At 39.7% G+C, this 14,387-nt stretch overlaps 1 protein-coding gene across 1 annotated transcript in view; it reads right to left on the bottom strand.

Annotated features, from left to right (window-relative positions):
• Window positions 1-4,963, bottom strand: part of Hsd17b4 (hydroxysteroid 17-beta dehydrogenase 4) — a 74,780-nt gene extending 69,817 nt beyond the window's left edge. Inside the window, exons 1-2 of the mRNA XM_051200734.1 lie at window positions 4,860-4,963; window positions 3,123-3,176 (exon numbers count right to left, since the gene is read on the bottom strand). Of these exons, the coding sequence (XP_051056691.1) occupies window positions 3,123-3,176; window positions 4,860-4,917 (112 nt within the window). The 5' untranslated portion in view covers window positions 4,918-4,963. The remainder of the gene's footprint in view (window positions 1-3,122; window positions 3,177-4,859) is intronic.
• Window positions 4,964-14,387: the final 9,424 nt, after the last annotated feature.

Raw genomic sequence — 14,387 nt, 5'->3', positions numbered from 1 at the left:
GAGTTTCTCCCTCTCCCTGGTTCTTCTCTCTCCTCATAAAGCTACCAGATTTCATGGGGGGCAGTGCACAGAAGGTCCACCGAAACCTAATCTCCAAAGGTCCCACCTCAAAACACCATTATCAAACTAAACTTCACCATCTTAATATACACACACAAATTAAAAAAAAAAACTTTTAAAAATTATTTCACATTTCATGTTGACTTATGAATTCAGTCCAGGTCTTGGCACACAATGTGTATTTGATACTGGTGTGTACTGCTGGTTCCTTTATCTTCTCTCTAATCTCAATTTAATCCTACAAATTAGGGAAAGTAGCTACCAGGAGATGATGTAGCAACTTAGGCAATAGAACAGCAAGACTCAAACTATCACCTGGTTTCAAGGTCAACCAATGGATTGTCCTCCGTGACTTACCTTCCAGCTGTCAGGGTCACACAAGGGTGGAAACACTGTGAATGTAGCCCACAGGAATTGAAGATTTGGCTTACCCATTATTGTGCAAATTCCACAAAGAAAAGAAGTCATGTTCATAGTTATTGTGTAAATTCCACAAAGAAAAGAAGTCATGTTCATAGTTCATAAGAGTGTAGCTTAACTTATCCAAGATGCTACTTCCTCACTTCAAGAGGACAAAACTTTTTAACTTTTCTACTGAAGTTCCTACTACAAGACCTCTATCTTACCTTCACGCTCTAAAGGCAAAGTATTACCACTCACAATGGGCTGAGCCCCTCTGAATTAATCCCTGATAAAGAAAATGCCTTACAGGCTTGCCCACAACTGGGTCTTATGGAGGTATTTTCTTAATTGACATTCCCTCCTCTCAGATGACTTAAATTTGTGTCAGGATGACATAAAACTATCTGGCACATAGCATTATATCTCCTCTGATGCATCACAATGCTCCAGTTAAGAGCTGACCTGTCATCTGGGACTACAGTACAGGAATAGCTGAATGGTCATATAAGGAAGGAGTATCTGTCTATCCCAACAAGCCATTACATGTAAAACCTATAGTCTAGCATAAGTTACTTTATTTCTTAAGATCTTACACTTCTTACTATATTCTGAACCAATTATATGATCTATGAATCATCACAGTGAACACAAAAATTAACAAAAAGTTTAGCACTATATATTGCAGTCTTGAGGCCTTGAAGCAAGGTGTCTGTGAATTTTTTGTTTTCTTTTTTGTTTTTTTTTTTTTTTTAATTCCAATGAAGAGCACAGGGCTGATTTGGAGGAACAAAATGCCTTGGTGGCCTACAGTGCTCCAAGGAAAGTCACAGATGAAAAAAGGGTAAGCAGCACCAAAAAGGTCTGTTGTATCAAGCCTGGTGTGGTGGTGCACACCTGTAACCCCAGCATTTAGCACGAGAGCGTGTGTCTGTCTGTCTGTCTGTCTGTCTATAACCTCACAAAGACTGAATCCTGCCCTCTAATACCTAATTAAAACTATCTTTCTGCCACCTTTAGCAAATATTTTAATTCTGCCTCCTTGATCTTTCAGTTAGGACTTATCGCAATACCTATCCCAAGGCAATGAGAGAATAGACATGTTGTCCTTGTATATTTGATCTCTCCTTTGAACTCAAACACTCATTGTCTGAATTTGATGTATTCAAGGCTTACAGGAAAACAAGAACTTATGTAAGCTCTTACATCCCTGTAGTTTTTTTGTTTTCTTTTCTTTTAATATGCTGAGAAAGAGCCTTGACTGTAGAGACCAGTGAAATTGTCTGTGAAATAAGATTTGTGATGAGAGGGTGAGAGGTGTCCATGCAATCTTGTGTGTTTGGTTTGTTGTCCTGGGGCTTGGAGTTTGGTTTTGGGCAGACTGTTTTCTTGTTTGTTTTGGTTTGTTTTTGTTTTTGAGAGAGGTTCTCACGTAGCTTAGGTTGGCCTTGAACTCACTATGTAGCCAAGGCTGGCTTTGAACTTCTGATCCTCATGTCTCTACCTACTAAGTACTAGGATTACAAGGATCCCCAGGACCCCTGGCTTGAAACAAATATAAATATAAATATAAATATAAATATATTTCAAACAAAAGGGGGGGGAAACCTCATACAGCTCCTTCTTCATAAAAGATGTCACCAATAAAAGTACCAATGACCAAAATGCCCTCTTTGCAAAAGGAAGTATTCTAGGGTCCTTTAGGAGATAGGAAAGATTGGACAAGATCTGTGAAAATTTGAAAAGTGAGAAGAAGTTCCATTATAAATAAATAAACAGGTTAGGGTAGAAATACTAAGAACTTCATAGCACATGAAAGAAAAAGCAACAGGGTATGTTTTCAGGCCCATGAAACATCTGCAAAAAGACCCGACAAAGAGAGACTGAAATACACAGTACTGCTGAATATTAACAGTATCCAAACTTTAGGAGGCCACTGCCAGCCAACAGTTTTAGCCTAGGAAATATGCTACAAAATATTATCCTGCTGGAACATCTGCCCTGCATATATCCCTGCTCTAGCACTCATTCAGTCCCAACTGTGGACAAACACATGATGCCAATCTTAACTATTCCAGATACTAAATCCTTCAGGATTCTATGATAGCCCACCTTTTGACCAGTCTCCACCCAAAGTCATTGAGCTGACACTAAGTCATATAGCTGACACTAAGATTCCATGTTTTAAGTTTTAAGCAGCTTTCCATTGATATTTGTTTAAAGAACTAGATAACTCATACGTTATGGCCTCTTGGTTCCAAACTTCCAACTTTAAATATGTCTTACTTTTACCAAGGTATTTACCAAGGGCTTCTCCTTTAATCTCCTGTCAAAAGATTAGCACTGACTGCTGCTCTTCCAGAGGATTCAAGTTCAATTCTCAGCATCCACATAGCAGCTCACAATGGTCTGTAACTCCAGTCTGATGCCTTCTTCTGCCCCCAACAGACACTGCACACACATGGTGCACAGACAAATAACAATAAACAAACAAATATCCCTAAATTAAAAGGAAAGGCCTTAAACTAAAACATTCTCTGATAGCAGTAAAAACCATGAAATTAAATCTTAATTAATTATGCAATAAGAGAACAAAAGGCACTTGAGAAAATTGTGTTTTTTGCTGACAGCTACTAGTTTAAAAGAAAAACACAACAACTTACCAACAACTAACGCTCCTCTTTCTGCAAAAGCCAGGGCATAAGCTCTGCCCAGTCCTAATCAGAAACAAACAGAAAATTGAAAAATATTAGAACAATTACTTTGGTCCATGAAACTTGATCTCCATCCCAAAATAACAAGTCAACAATTAGTTACAACAGCAGATTGCAGCTCCGTTGGTACTCTGAATATCCTCTTGACTCTCTTTCTGACTGTAAAAGTTAGAACCATATTTTCCCATCTACTTCCCCAACCACTGCCAGGCATCCTTCTTGGCTGCTAGATGCCAGATGTGAACTGTATCCACCACTAGGTGCATTTTTGTGAAATTTTAAAAGTTAGAAGTGACACAAATACCACGTTACCAAGGCTCTGACACTTGCTGCTTAATAAGCTACTTCTCTAGAAAGGTTCTTGTATATAAAAATCATGCCTGAAGAGGTAACTTCTTGACCTGGCCTCCTAATCCCTGAATGGCAGCTTCCATACTTCAGATCCCTGCTATCCTAGGCTATTTAGCCTATGACAGCAATGAACAGATTGAAACCCCACCTCTCAAACCCAAAGCTTCTGCTGAATTCTTTTCCAAAATATCTAGTGATTTCTATAATCAGTGCAGAATTTTGAATATACAACTGTCAACTGAAAATCATTTTAACTCTGAATATATGAAACCAACAAGTAGAGATAAGCTTTGGGGAGCTGACCAGTGAGGCTAGTAACCAGGGATGGAAGATTTTCTTCTGGCTTTAAGTTCTTTAACTTTATTTTTTTTTTCAATTTTAGTTAATAAGTTTCATTGCTAAGTGGAGAAGCTTAACAGGAAGTGTATGTTTTGGGTGAACTGATATATATGTATACAAATAAACCAAAATGGATAAATTAATCAGACTGTTCCCACTATAGGTGGCAGACGTAGGTAATGATGGAGGAAGATCAGAAGTGTAAAGCCAGCTTGGGCCAGATGAGATCAATTAAGTCAATGTTCTACACATGGAAGTTAGAGGCCACTAACAGGTGTGAAACTAATGGCGCAATTTCACTGCAAAACATCTACCCACGTGTGAATTGCTTAATTCCCTGCCCTCTAAAATTAGCATTGCTTCAGTTACAATTCTTTTACTTTGAAATAAAAGACTGGCAGGTTCTTCACTGGCTGGCTCACTACACAAACGCCTTTGCTCTCAAGATCTCCTCTTGCCTCCCCTTATCCGTGTATCATCTCTCACCCTTTCACACATTTGAGTTTGCGACCTTTGCCATAATTCTGGTGAACTTTGGTACGTGGCCCTCTCAACAACATGAATCATGAAACAGAGGAAAACAAACACTAAACAACTTACCATTCAAAGTCAAAGTCAAAGTCACCTCAACCCCTTGGGTGAAATGCCAGGCCCAAGAGGTCTTTTTCAAGCCGCTGTGTGACTTGACAGAGGCCTAAGCGCCCAAAGGCAGCAAAACTCACAGTCCATGCCCACTCAAAACAGAGTACGAACTTTTTACCCAGGTGCGTACAGGACAACAATGCTTGCATCTACCCTGGAAAACCGTTTATCTTGGAAGCTCCTTCCTGGCTGGGAACTCCGGAGCACCTACCTACAGGGCCAGTATTCCAGTGTGACCAGTGACCCTGCGTGCCCGGCCCACACCGGTCCCTCCCGTGCCAGCACCAGCTCGGCACCCCGCAGCTGCACGCTGCAGCTCTGCCATCGGGACAGTGGACCCGGCGCGAGGCTCACCTCCCCCGGCGCCCGTGACTAGGACTACACGCCCGTCGAACCTCAGCGGCGAAGCCATGAGTCTAGCCTGCACCACGCACGCACTGGCAGTGTCCCTGGGTATGCTCTCTCTGCCAGACCTAGAAATCGGGCGGAGAGAGAAGGGGCGGGACACCAGCAAGTGACCTGAGCGATTTCCGGAAACTGGCTCTGTTTCCAAGTGCGCCTGCGTGGGTCTGGCTTGGCATCATGGGAAATGTAGTCCAATACGATTCCACTTAGAAAATTTGTCCGAGAATTGGCTTGGAAATTCTTTTGTTGTTTTTGTCGTCGTCGTCGTTTTGTTTTTGTTTGTTGGTCTTTAACAACACAGGGCATGTATCTTAACAAGGAACCTATATTTAAGGGACTTAGACTGTTCAAACATAACATTAAAACAAGGCCATCGAAACATTTTAGTTCCTTTTGTTTTAACAAAACTGTGAACTTAAAACCAAACACCACCACGGCCCAAAAACTTCAAAACTAAACCTAGTAAATTAATGAACTGCAGTTACTTAAAATAAAAAATTGTTTTATTTAAAATGGTCAATTAAGAAAGATTCTTTTGGAAGAGAGTACAGCCAAGATCTATGTCAAGATGGCTGATTCCACATTCTCCTTGCATCGATCTCCCTATAGCTTCATCATCCACTCAATAACGTGCTCTGAGTTCAGCCTCTGACATAGACCTAGATAAATAGTACTTGGCTTCCATTCTGGAGAGGCTTTTTGAAATAGCTTCTAAAAAAAAAAAGGAAGTTATCCTTCACAGTAATCAAGAGTTCTCAATGTATCTATCCCCTGGATCTCTTATATGGAAATCATTCTAAAACTGTCAAAATGAAGAATCCTGAACCCCCCACTACTCCCTTCCCAGACACAGTGAACCAAAAATAGATGATAAATAAATAGTAGATACATACATACATACATACATACATACATACATACATACATGCAGTGCTGCCAAATGAGCTTAGATTTTACATGTTTGGAACAGCCATACAGTGTCAGTCATTTATTCAACAAATATGGAGCAGCTAGTTCTTAGAAACAACCCCAGCTAAACAAAAAGGCTATTGAAACTATCGACAGTGCACTGCTTAACTTTCACCAGCACTGCAGCCTGACCGGACTTGAGAAAAAAGTGTGTATGTGTAATGACAGATGGTGGCAAAATACAGGAACACTGTGCACCCTTGCAGAGGAAAAGATAAAAAGAAACACCTTTTCAAGGAAGTGAGGGAGAACTGCTTAAACTGGGATGGGAAGGGGCATTGCCAGGAAGGGGACACTGGCAAGGTTGGGGCAGGAAGAGAATGAAGCCACAAAAAATTAAACAGAGCTAGTTAGATCAAATTTCAGTGTAGGTGCTTCATGATGAAAATGTTCTGAGCAGGATAACTACTGCAGAGGGTGCTTAAAATACATTGACTATGCATTGTCCCATTTTAAGGAGGGTTTCAGAGAGGTAGACAAGAACATATACAAGATCTGGGAAGAGATAAAAAGAGGACAGAAAAGGAAATTTTCAGATGTGTCGAACAGAGCAAATAGATCTTTGTGGGTCGCTGGATGTGAGGGAAAAGCAAATGGAAGACATACTATGCCTTGACCAGCTGTTATGGCAGGCCATTCATCAAAGCCAATAGTGGGAAGAGCCACTCCTGAGCGAGCAGAGCATGGCCTCAGCCTTAGGCAGCTGTATTTGGGGAAAGGGAGCGAAGATTCTGGGGTACGAGCGTAGCTACCACCTTTAGTTCTGAGATCTGGAAATGTGGCTTCACTGCTCCAGCAGAGCAAGAGGAGTAGCTGCCCAAACCATTCCTTCAACTCCGAAGTTCACGATCTGTCACTGACAGCTCAAAGCTCAGCCAGAACTTTGTTCGCAAAGCAATCTGTCCAAATCTGCTTATCTTTGACCCTTGAATTCTCATGTTCACTGAAACCCAAGCACACCAGCTCAGAGAGCAAGGATTCAAGATAAAAGGTGGGTACGGAGTGCATCTCAGTGGTGGAAGGCTTGCCTGGCATTAATGCGATTCTGAGTTCAACAAAAAAATTTTTAAGATGCCAGCCCTTGAAAAATTAGCCAGCTAACGGCCAAATTTTCCAAACAGGCAAGTTTTTCAAATGAAGAAGGGCTTGCAAAAAAAAAAAAAAAAAAAAAAAGCAGAACAGAAAAAAAGATTGGTAATTTCAAATTTCAAAATTATTTTCCTTTAAAGAAAGTATAGGAATCATGGTAATAGACAAATATGGGGTTAATTAGCATCGTGTCACTTTATTTTATTTAAACTGGAGAGAACCTCATTATCTTTGCAAATAAAACTTATCTGAAGAGGAGATGCAGAGCATTAGAACTACTGGAGAGACACACGGACTTTCTAAGGGCCAAATAAAGTTCTTTATTGTATTATTCTGTTGTTTGTTCTATTCTATTCTTTTCTGTTCTGTTTTTCTACATTGATGGCTCTCTTCTGTCTTTCTTGATGTCTTTATTTTTTTTCCTTATAGCTATATGTGCCCCAGTGAAATATTTAAGCAATATAAAAATTACAATGTGGTTGCAATCTATTTTAAGTGAATGATTACAATAGATACAAGTAAAAAACAACATGTGTTCAATATCCCATACAATATTAAACATTTTGCATGTTACAGATAAAACCAAGCTGTCCCAAGAACCCACATACATTCATACCCAAGCAACTTGTTATAGATTAACAGGGTGTAAGCAAACAAAGTATTTTTCTCAGCCACTTCTTTTACTGGCAGGCTGTATTTTGTGATTACAAACAAAGGACCAATCACTTTGCTATTTATCTCATGGTAATCTTATAAAAAAAAATCTCAAAGGAATCACAAATCTAAACTTTTGTATATGAAAAAAAGTTAGTCAGCTCTATTTTAAATCCTCAGGGTACATACCCACTCATCAACAGTTTTTGTTTTTTGTTTTTTGGTTTTTAATATCAGGAAGCTGAGGAGGAAATGGGTACAAGAAATTAGTCTTACCCAATCTAGCAAGAAAATTATGTCAGCCCAGCAATAGACAGGCTGCCATTGTTCCTGCTCCCTGACCTCAATGAACCCCTCGCTCAGCTATTAAAATGATGCCTTTCTAAATTTTAAATTGTTTTACAAGATTTTCTATCTCAAAGCCATTAACAAAAACATTTTAACCCAATCTCAAGTTAAAAATAAAGCTTTGCTTCATCTATGATGCACACAGACATCTACAAGCACACCTCTCAACATTAAGATGAAAAGAACTTGAGCTAACTTACCTTCTGGAACTCACTTGTTTTTCTTAATCATTAACCTAAGCCACTGTCTATATGGCTCCTTGAGAGTAACTAGCTGTGTGACACTTTTTTGTTCCTATTTTTCTATCATCTGCAGCCCCTGCTCTATGGGGGGAGGGGCTATACCATTATCTTGCTTTTACCTATATTAGTTTTCCAACTAAGCTAACCTCTATCACAAGTCCTCACTCTATTTATTGAAGACCCTCAATCAACAAAATCCTATTTAACTAACACTGTTATTATATAAAATCATTGCTTTAGTTAAACAGTACAGCTTAGGAGGAAACCATCTTCATAATAATCCACAGGTTGAAATGCCCAGTAGAACAGGATATTTCCATGAGATAATCATACCACATTAAAGGCAGTGGGGATCTCCCCATGCCCATTCACATCATGCCAGATACCAGAGAAAAATGGCAGCAGCAAACATATAAAGACATAGCAGTAGCAAGAGACATTTGGGGGCCAAGGCTCTCTCAGCCTTTCCTATTCAAGCTTCACCCATAAGTGCCTTGAATGCTGGGGGCAAATATCCTGAAGTCAATTGCCACCTGCTGCTCCTCTCTCTGACTTGGCCACTGACAGGTTTACATAGAGTGTCTAGAGTGTCAGGCCAGACTGAACTGAATAATCAGAATCTGTAAGAAAAAAAAACTTGGTGTTTTTAAGGTAAATAAATGATCTTTGGGATTTTCCATCTTCTGTCTTCTATACTAAATGTACTTCTATACTAAATGTAGCATAAAGGAAAAGTTTAATAGGATAGAGATGTTCCTTATGATCAGCACAATACAGGCCATGGCCAAAAGAAGAAGAAAAATTCTAGTCTAGTTCATTCCCTCAGTGGTTCTCAATCCACCTGCACTTGGCTCATCTTACATCGGCATGTGAACTTATGTATTCTTCAGACCTATAATTGATCTACTCTTTCCAGTAATTTAGCAACTTATATATGAGTCAAATTATTACAATAAAAATTATTTTTAAAGTTCTAAGGATTAAACCCAGGGTCTTGCAAAAGCTAGATGTGTTTTACCACTAAGCTAAACACCCAGACCCTTAAAACATAATTTCTATTCGAGAATTATCCATAAAATCGAGTGTTCACAGTCCGAGTGAGGACCTAATCAATTGGAAAATAGATGTAACATTCCTATGAAGCAAAGTTAGCATTCATTGACTGTCCAGGAAAATAAATATCCCCTTCAGAGCAAGGGACAGGTGAGTTCCTTTTAGCCATTATAAAGGACTTCATCAGGTATGACACAAAATCACTTCATCCCAGAAAGGACAGGTATAGATAGATACAGGCCCTTCTGCCTCTCAGTCACGGGATAAAGTGGAGATGAGAACCAATGGCAACATGATGTTTGTTGGGCATGCTCTGTTATGAACTATAAACTATTTTATCTGACCCTGAAATCTCTCTAAAGTTTATTTTTATTATTTTTAAATTATATGTGTAAGTGTAGGAGTGGTATATGCATGCGAATGTGGGTACCTATGGAATCTAGAAGAAGGTGTTGGATGCTGCCGTGATTTCAAAGAAAATGGCCCCCAAAGGGAGTGGCACTATTAGAAGGTGTGGCCTTATTAGAGTAGGTTCAGTCTTGTTGGAGGAAGTGTGTCAGTGTGGAGGTGGACTTTGAGGCTCATATGAGACAGACCACTTCCTGTTGCCTGCAAGTCAAGATGTAGAACACTCTGGCTACTTCTCCAGCACCTTGTCTGCGTGCATACCACCATGTCCTACCATGATAATGGACTAAACCTCTGAAATGGAAGCCATTTTCCTTTATAAGGAATTTTTTTTTTTCCTTTATAAGAGTTGCTGTAGTCATGGTGTCTTTTCACAGCAATAGAAACTCAGTTAACTAAGACAGTTGCCCTGTAGCCAGGGTTATAGGAGGCTGTAAGCCACCTGATATGGGTGCTAGATATCAATACCCTGCCCTCTGGAAGAGCAGCACGACCCTTAACCGCTGAGCCATCTCTCGGAGACATCTCTCCATCCTCCAAAAGTTCCAGTCATTTTTCTTAAAGATGTATTTTTATGTCAGCTATGTGGATATGTGCACATGTGTTCAGGTGCTCTTGATAGCCAGAGACATTGGATTCCCTGGAACTAGAGTTATAAGACATGTGAGCCACCAAACATTGAGTTCCTCTGGAAAAGCAGCAGATGCTCTTAATAGCTGAACCATCACTCTAGCTTGACCCTGTAGTCTTTGTTTGATTGTTTGCTTTTGCTCTTGCTTTTTCAAGACAGTGTATAGCCCTGGTACTCACTCTATAACCCAGGCTGGTCTTGAACTCAGAGACCTGCCACCTCTGCCTTCCAAGTGCTCAGATTAAAGGATGGTATAACACCACCATCCTTTGAACTCTGCTAGCTCAATTAGTAACTTTTTAAACTAAGTAAATCTCAGCCTCTTCAAAAATCCTTACCAATTCCATGCCAACCAGTGGCACTTGGGAGACAGAGGCAGGCAGATATCTGTGAGTTCAAGGCCAATCTAGTCTATAGGGTGAGTTCTAGGACAGCCAGAGTTACACAGAGAAACATTGTCTTGAAAATAAAACAACAACAACAAAATAACATTTACCAAGTCCAGAGGGGGAAAAGCATAGGTAAGTAGCATATTACACAAAGAAAAGAGCATATAATTCCAGGCACAATGTCATGGAAGACATCGTGAAGGAAAGGCATTGGTCTGGGCTGAAGGGACTTAGGTGGAAATGCCCCGAAGAGGGACAGAGATCCCTAGAGTAGAAAAGGTTTTGCCAAGGCCAATGGGTAGAAAGACAGGAGCAACAGGGTTAGAGTTAATAAATTTGGGGTGATACAAACAATACATTTTTGTGGGCAAAATATAAAGGATTTTGAAAATTAAGGCTGGAAACCAGGAAGAGGGGTGGGGATTTTAAAAGTAGAAAACACTAATAATAAGCAAAAAATAAAAAACTTGATATGGTGGAAGTAAATGAACCAAAATTATTTACTATGGAGAGGGAGGAAGGGCCTAGAAGGGGAGAGTGGAGAGATGAATGCAAGAGAGAGCAAGGAATCCCGAAATTTACAATCTGGCTAGAAAAGGGGCATCCCTAAGGAAATGTGTGAGTGATCATGAAATGCAGAACATCTGGGCAAGGATGTGTAGACAATGGTGAGGGCAGCATCAGGTGCCACAGAGACTGTTTTCAGAAGCATATCTACAGTCAATCATTAGTTGGAGTAAAGAATTTTTCTGACCTTTAAGCCATTTTTTAAAGATTTTATTTATTATGTATACACTGTTCTGCCTGCATCTCTCCAGAGGGCAGTGGAGTGAGAGTAATGTTTTTTTCTGACTATATGACTTATTTTCTGTGGTCTACACTTTCCCATGTTCAGATGAAGAGCTAGGTGTGTGAAATAGACACCCTGAACCTTTAAATATATTGTTGTCAAATGTGGTAACACATGAGAACTACATTCCTAGAAACAAAATATGAAGTACTGCAGCTAATCAATTGAGTAAGCAGCCAGATTTTGGTTGCAATTTTTACTGGCTGGGTTCACACTTAGACCTCAGTAGCAGAGATAAATAAGAAAATTGATCCATTTGGAGATAATACAAGTTGTTCAAGAATTACACTGTGTAATTCAGCGTCAAGTCATGGATGGAAATATCTTTCCTTAGAAGGTCATAAGAAATTCTCTAGGGGACACAGTAACCAACAGAGAGATGCACTGTGCCAAAGTTTAGGTCTGGTTTCTTCTCAACTATAAACATAGCACGTTGTTTGTTTAGGTTTGTTTTCTGTAATGGTGATGTTTTTGTTGGATTCTTTGTTTTGTTTTGTTTTGTTTTGTTAGTCTCAATATGTAGTCCTTGCTGGGTTAGAATAAGCTATGTAGACTTCCAACTCTTAAGATCCCCTTGCCTCTGCTTCTTGAATGTTGGGATTAAAGGCATGAATCCCTACACCCTGCCACATATTGTGGGGTTTGTTTTGCTTTAAAAAAAAATTAGTTTGTCTTCTCTTTGTTTACTTTTTTCAGATAGGGCCTCTTGTAGCCCAGGCTGGCTTCAAATTTGCTATGTAGCTGAGGATGACTTTGAACTCCTATGTCTGCCTCCCAAATGCTGAAATTAAGTGTCTTCCTTTATCTTATTTCTTATCCATAAATAGATAATGTACACAGATTCTGCTACAGAAACAAAATTTTTATAGGAAGTCATATATGGTCGCACAAGCCCCATTACCCCAATAATGAAGATGCTAGGGCAAGAGGATCATAAGTTTGGACTACATAGGGATTTTAAGAGCATTTGAGGTACACAATAACATCCTGTAGAAGAGAAGAAGGAGCAGGAGGAGAAAGGAAGTTGTATGAAAGAAACTTACACATCCTTTGGAGTAGCAAAGTTTATGTCCTATGTCCTTACTGGGCTTTGTAGCCGAGTCCCAGTGAAAACAGTAGCGCAACACAGCTGGAAGAAAGCCTTGGGTTCATGCAGGACATCAGACGGCACACACAGAAGCATAACTAATCTGTTTCTGAAAATATTTCCCAGTGGAGTTTAGGTTCACCAACTCAGGACAGCTACCAACAGTAGACTAGAAATCCAACAAAGGCAAACAGGAAGCTTGCTCTTTTCTATATCGCTAGACAGTCTTAAATCACTTTGCTGGCAGATGCTACATAGGTCTGGGTTGTGCTGAGTCTGGCAATGTCATTTGTGCTTTCAATAACGTCTGCTGTTGTTTTCTAATATCGTGAGCAGGCGACTGTTGATGCAGTCGTGTGAACACTGTGCCTTTGGCAAAAGTAAGACTCATGAGGGAATTACAGCTGAGTTACTCTTACTTTAGAAGTTTGAGGATATTGAATCAACCTTTGATTCAAAGTACAAGGTAGAGGGATGGCACATGGTGTTGACCAGTGTATAAAAGTCAAGCCTTTTACAAAAACATCATCCTGCCTGAGCCTCTCATGCACTGGGTTTGTAGTCCCACACCACTGTTAACTATCAAACAGGAGGGTTTTCTAATAATCTTTCCTACTGATAAATTTTTAACTTAATTTATTCTTATCAAAGAGGGCACAACACTGGTTTCAATCTTTTGGAATATATCAGATTGGCTTTCCAAGCCACCATTTTGCCAGAGTTAACAAGGATTCCACATGTATTTGACAAGAATGTGTGCTTTGTCGTCTGGGATTTAGGGTCTACATATGGTCATTGCATCAAGTCTGTAGCTCCTATCATCCATGTTCTCATAGGTATCTTTACCACGTGCACTCTAGTTACTGGGATATCTAAAATATCCTCCTGCTCCTCTGTTTTCCTAAATATCCCACTCTTTCCATTTCTGTCTTATGTATTGTCTGACCTTCTTCTGATTCTCTATTCAGGAGAAGGCCAGGGCCCAGAAGATGTCCAAACCATCTTGAAAACTATTAAAGGCTTAGCAAAATTTCAAAACTTTGGCAGAGTTTTTTTTTGGGGGGTGGGATTGCTATTTTACTAGAAAATAATAACTGTGGAAAGGGGGTGCCTTATGAGGCAGGACAAAATGGGCAGCCCTACCACATGAGGAATTCATCAACAGGAGCGGACCACCATTTCCACTAACAATACAACTGGGATTTTTTATAGTTAGACAACATGAGAACAGTGAAATCATTGTAACAACTCAGACTCAAGGGCAAGGCCCACCCAACCTTGCAGATGGATGAGGCCTGATTATTTAATATGAAGAACACAGACTCATTAAAATGTGAGAAAATGTTGTGGAAGAAAGATGAAGTTATTTCTACCTACCTCAGGTTGAGTCCTACCTCTTTTCATATATATATTCTTGGTTAATTTCTCAGTAAAGGTTAGTTTTCTGTATGAAGAGGAGTCTAGTCTACAATGGAACAACACAATAATTACAATTTTACATCATAGGCAACTGGCTATAGATATACTTGTTTGTGTGTAGAGTTCATGGTATAAACTATGGATTTAGTACTTCTCACCCAATTATCAGTTTTGAAGAATGTTGGAACTGCAGAAGGATGTTTGCTAGGTTTACGTCAACTTGACACAGGCTGGAGTCATCTAAAAGGAGGGAACCTCAATTAAGAAAATGCCTCTTTGCAATGGGTTTGCCATCAGAACACAGGTGCTATGAAAACTGCTGCTAATTCAAATCCAAC

This window comes from Phodopus roborovskii, unplaced genomic scaffold, assembly GCF_943737965.1.
Source record: "Phodopus roborovskii unplaced genomic scaffold, PHOROB, whole genome shotgun sequence".
Lineage (NCBI taxonomy): Eukaryota > Metazoa > Chordata > Mammalia > Rodentia > Cricetidae > Phodopus > Phodopus roborovskii.
This window is presented reverse-complemented; position numbering and strand designations above follow the sequence as displayed.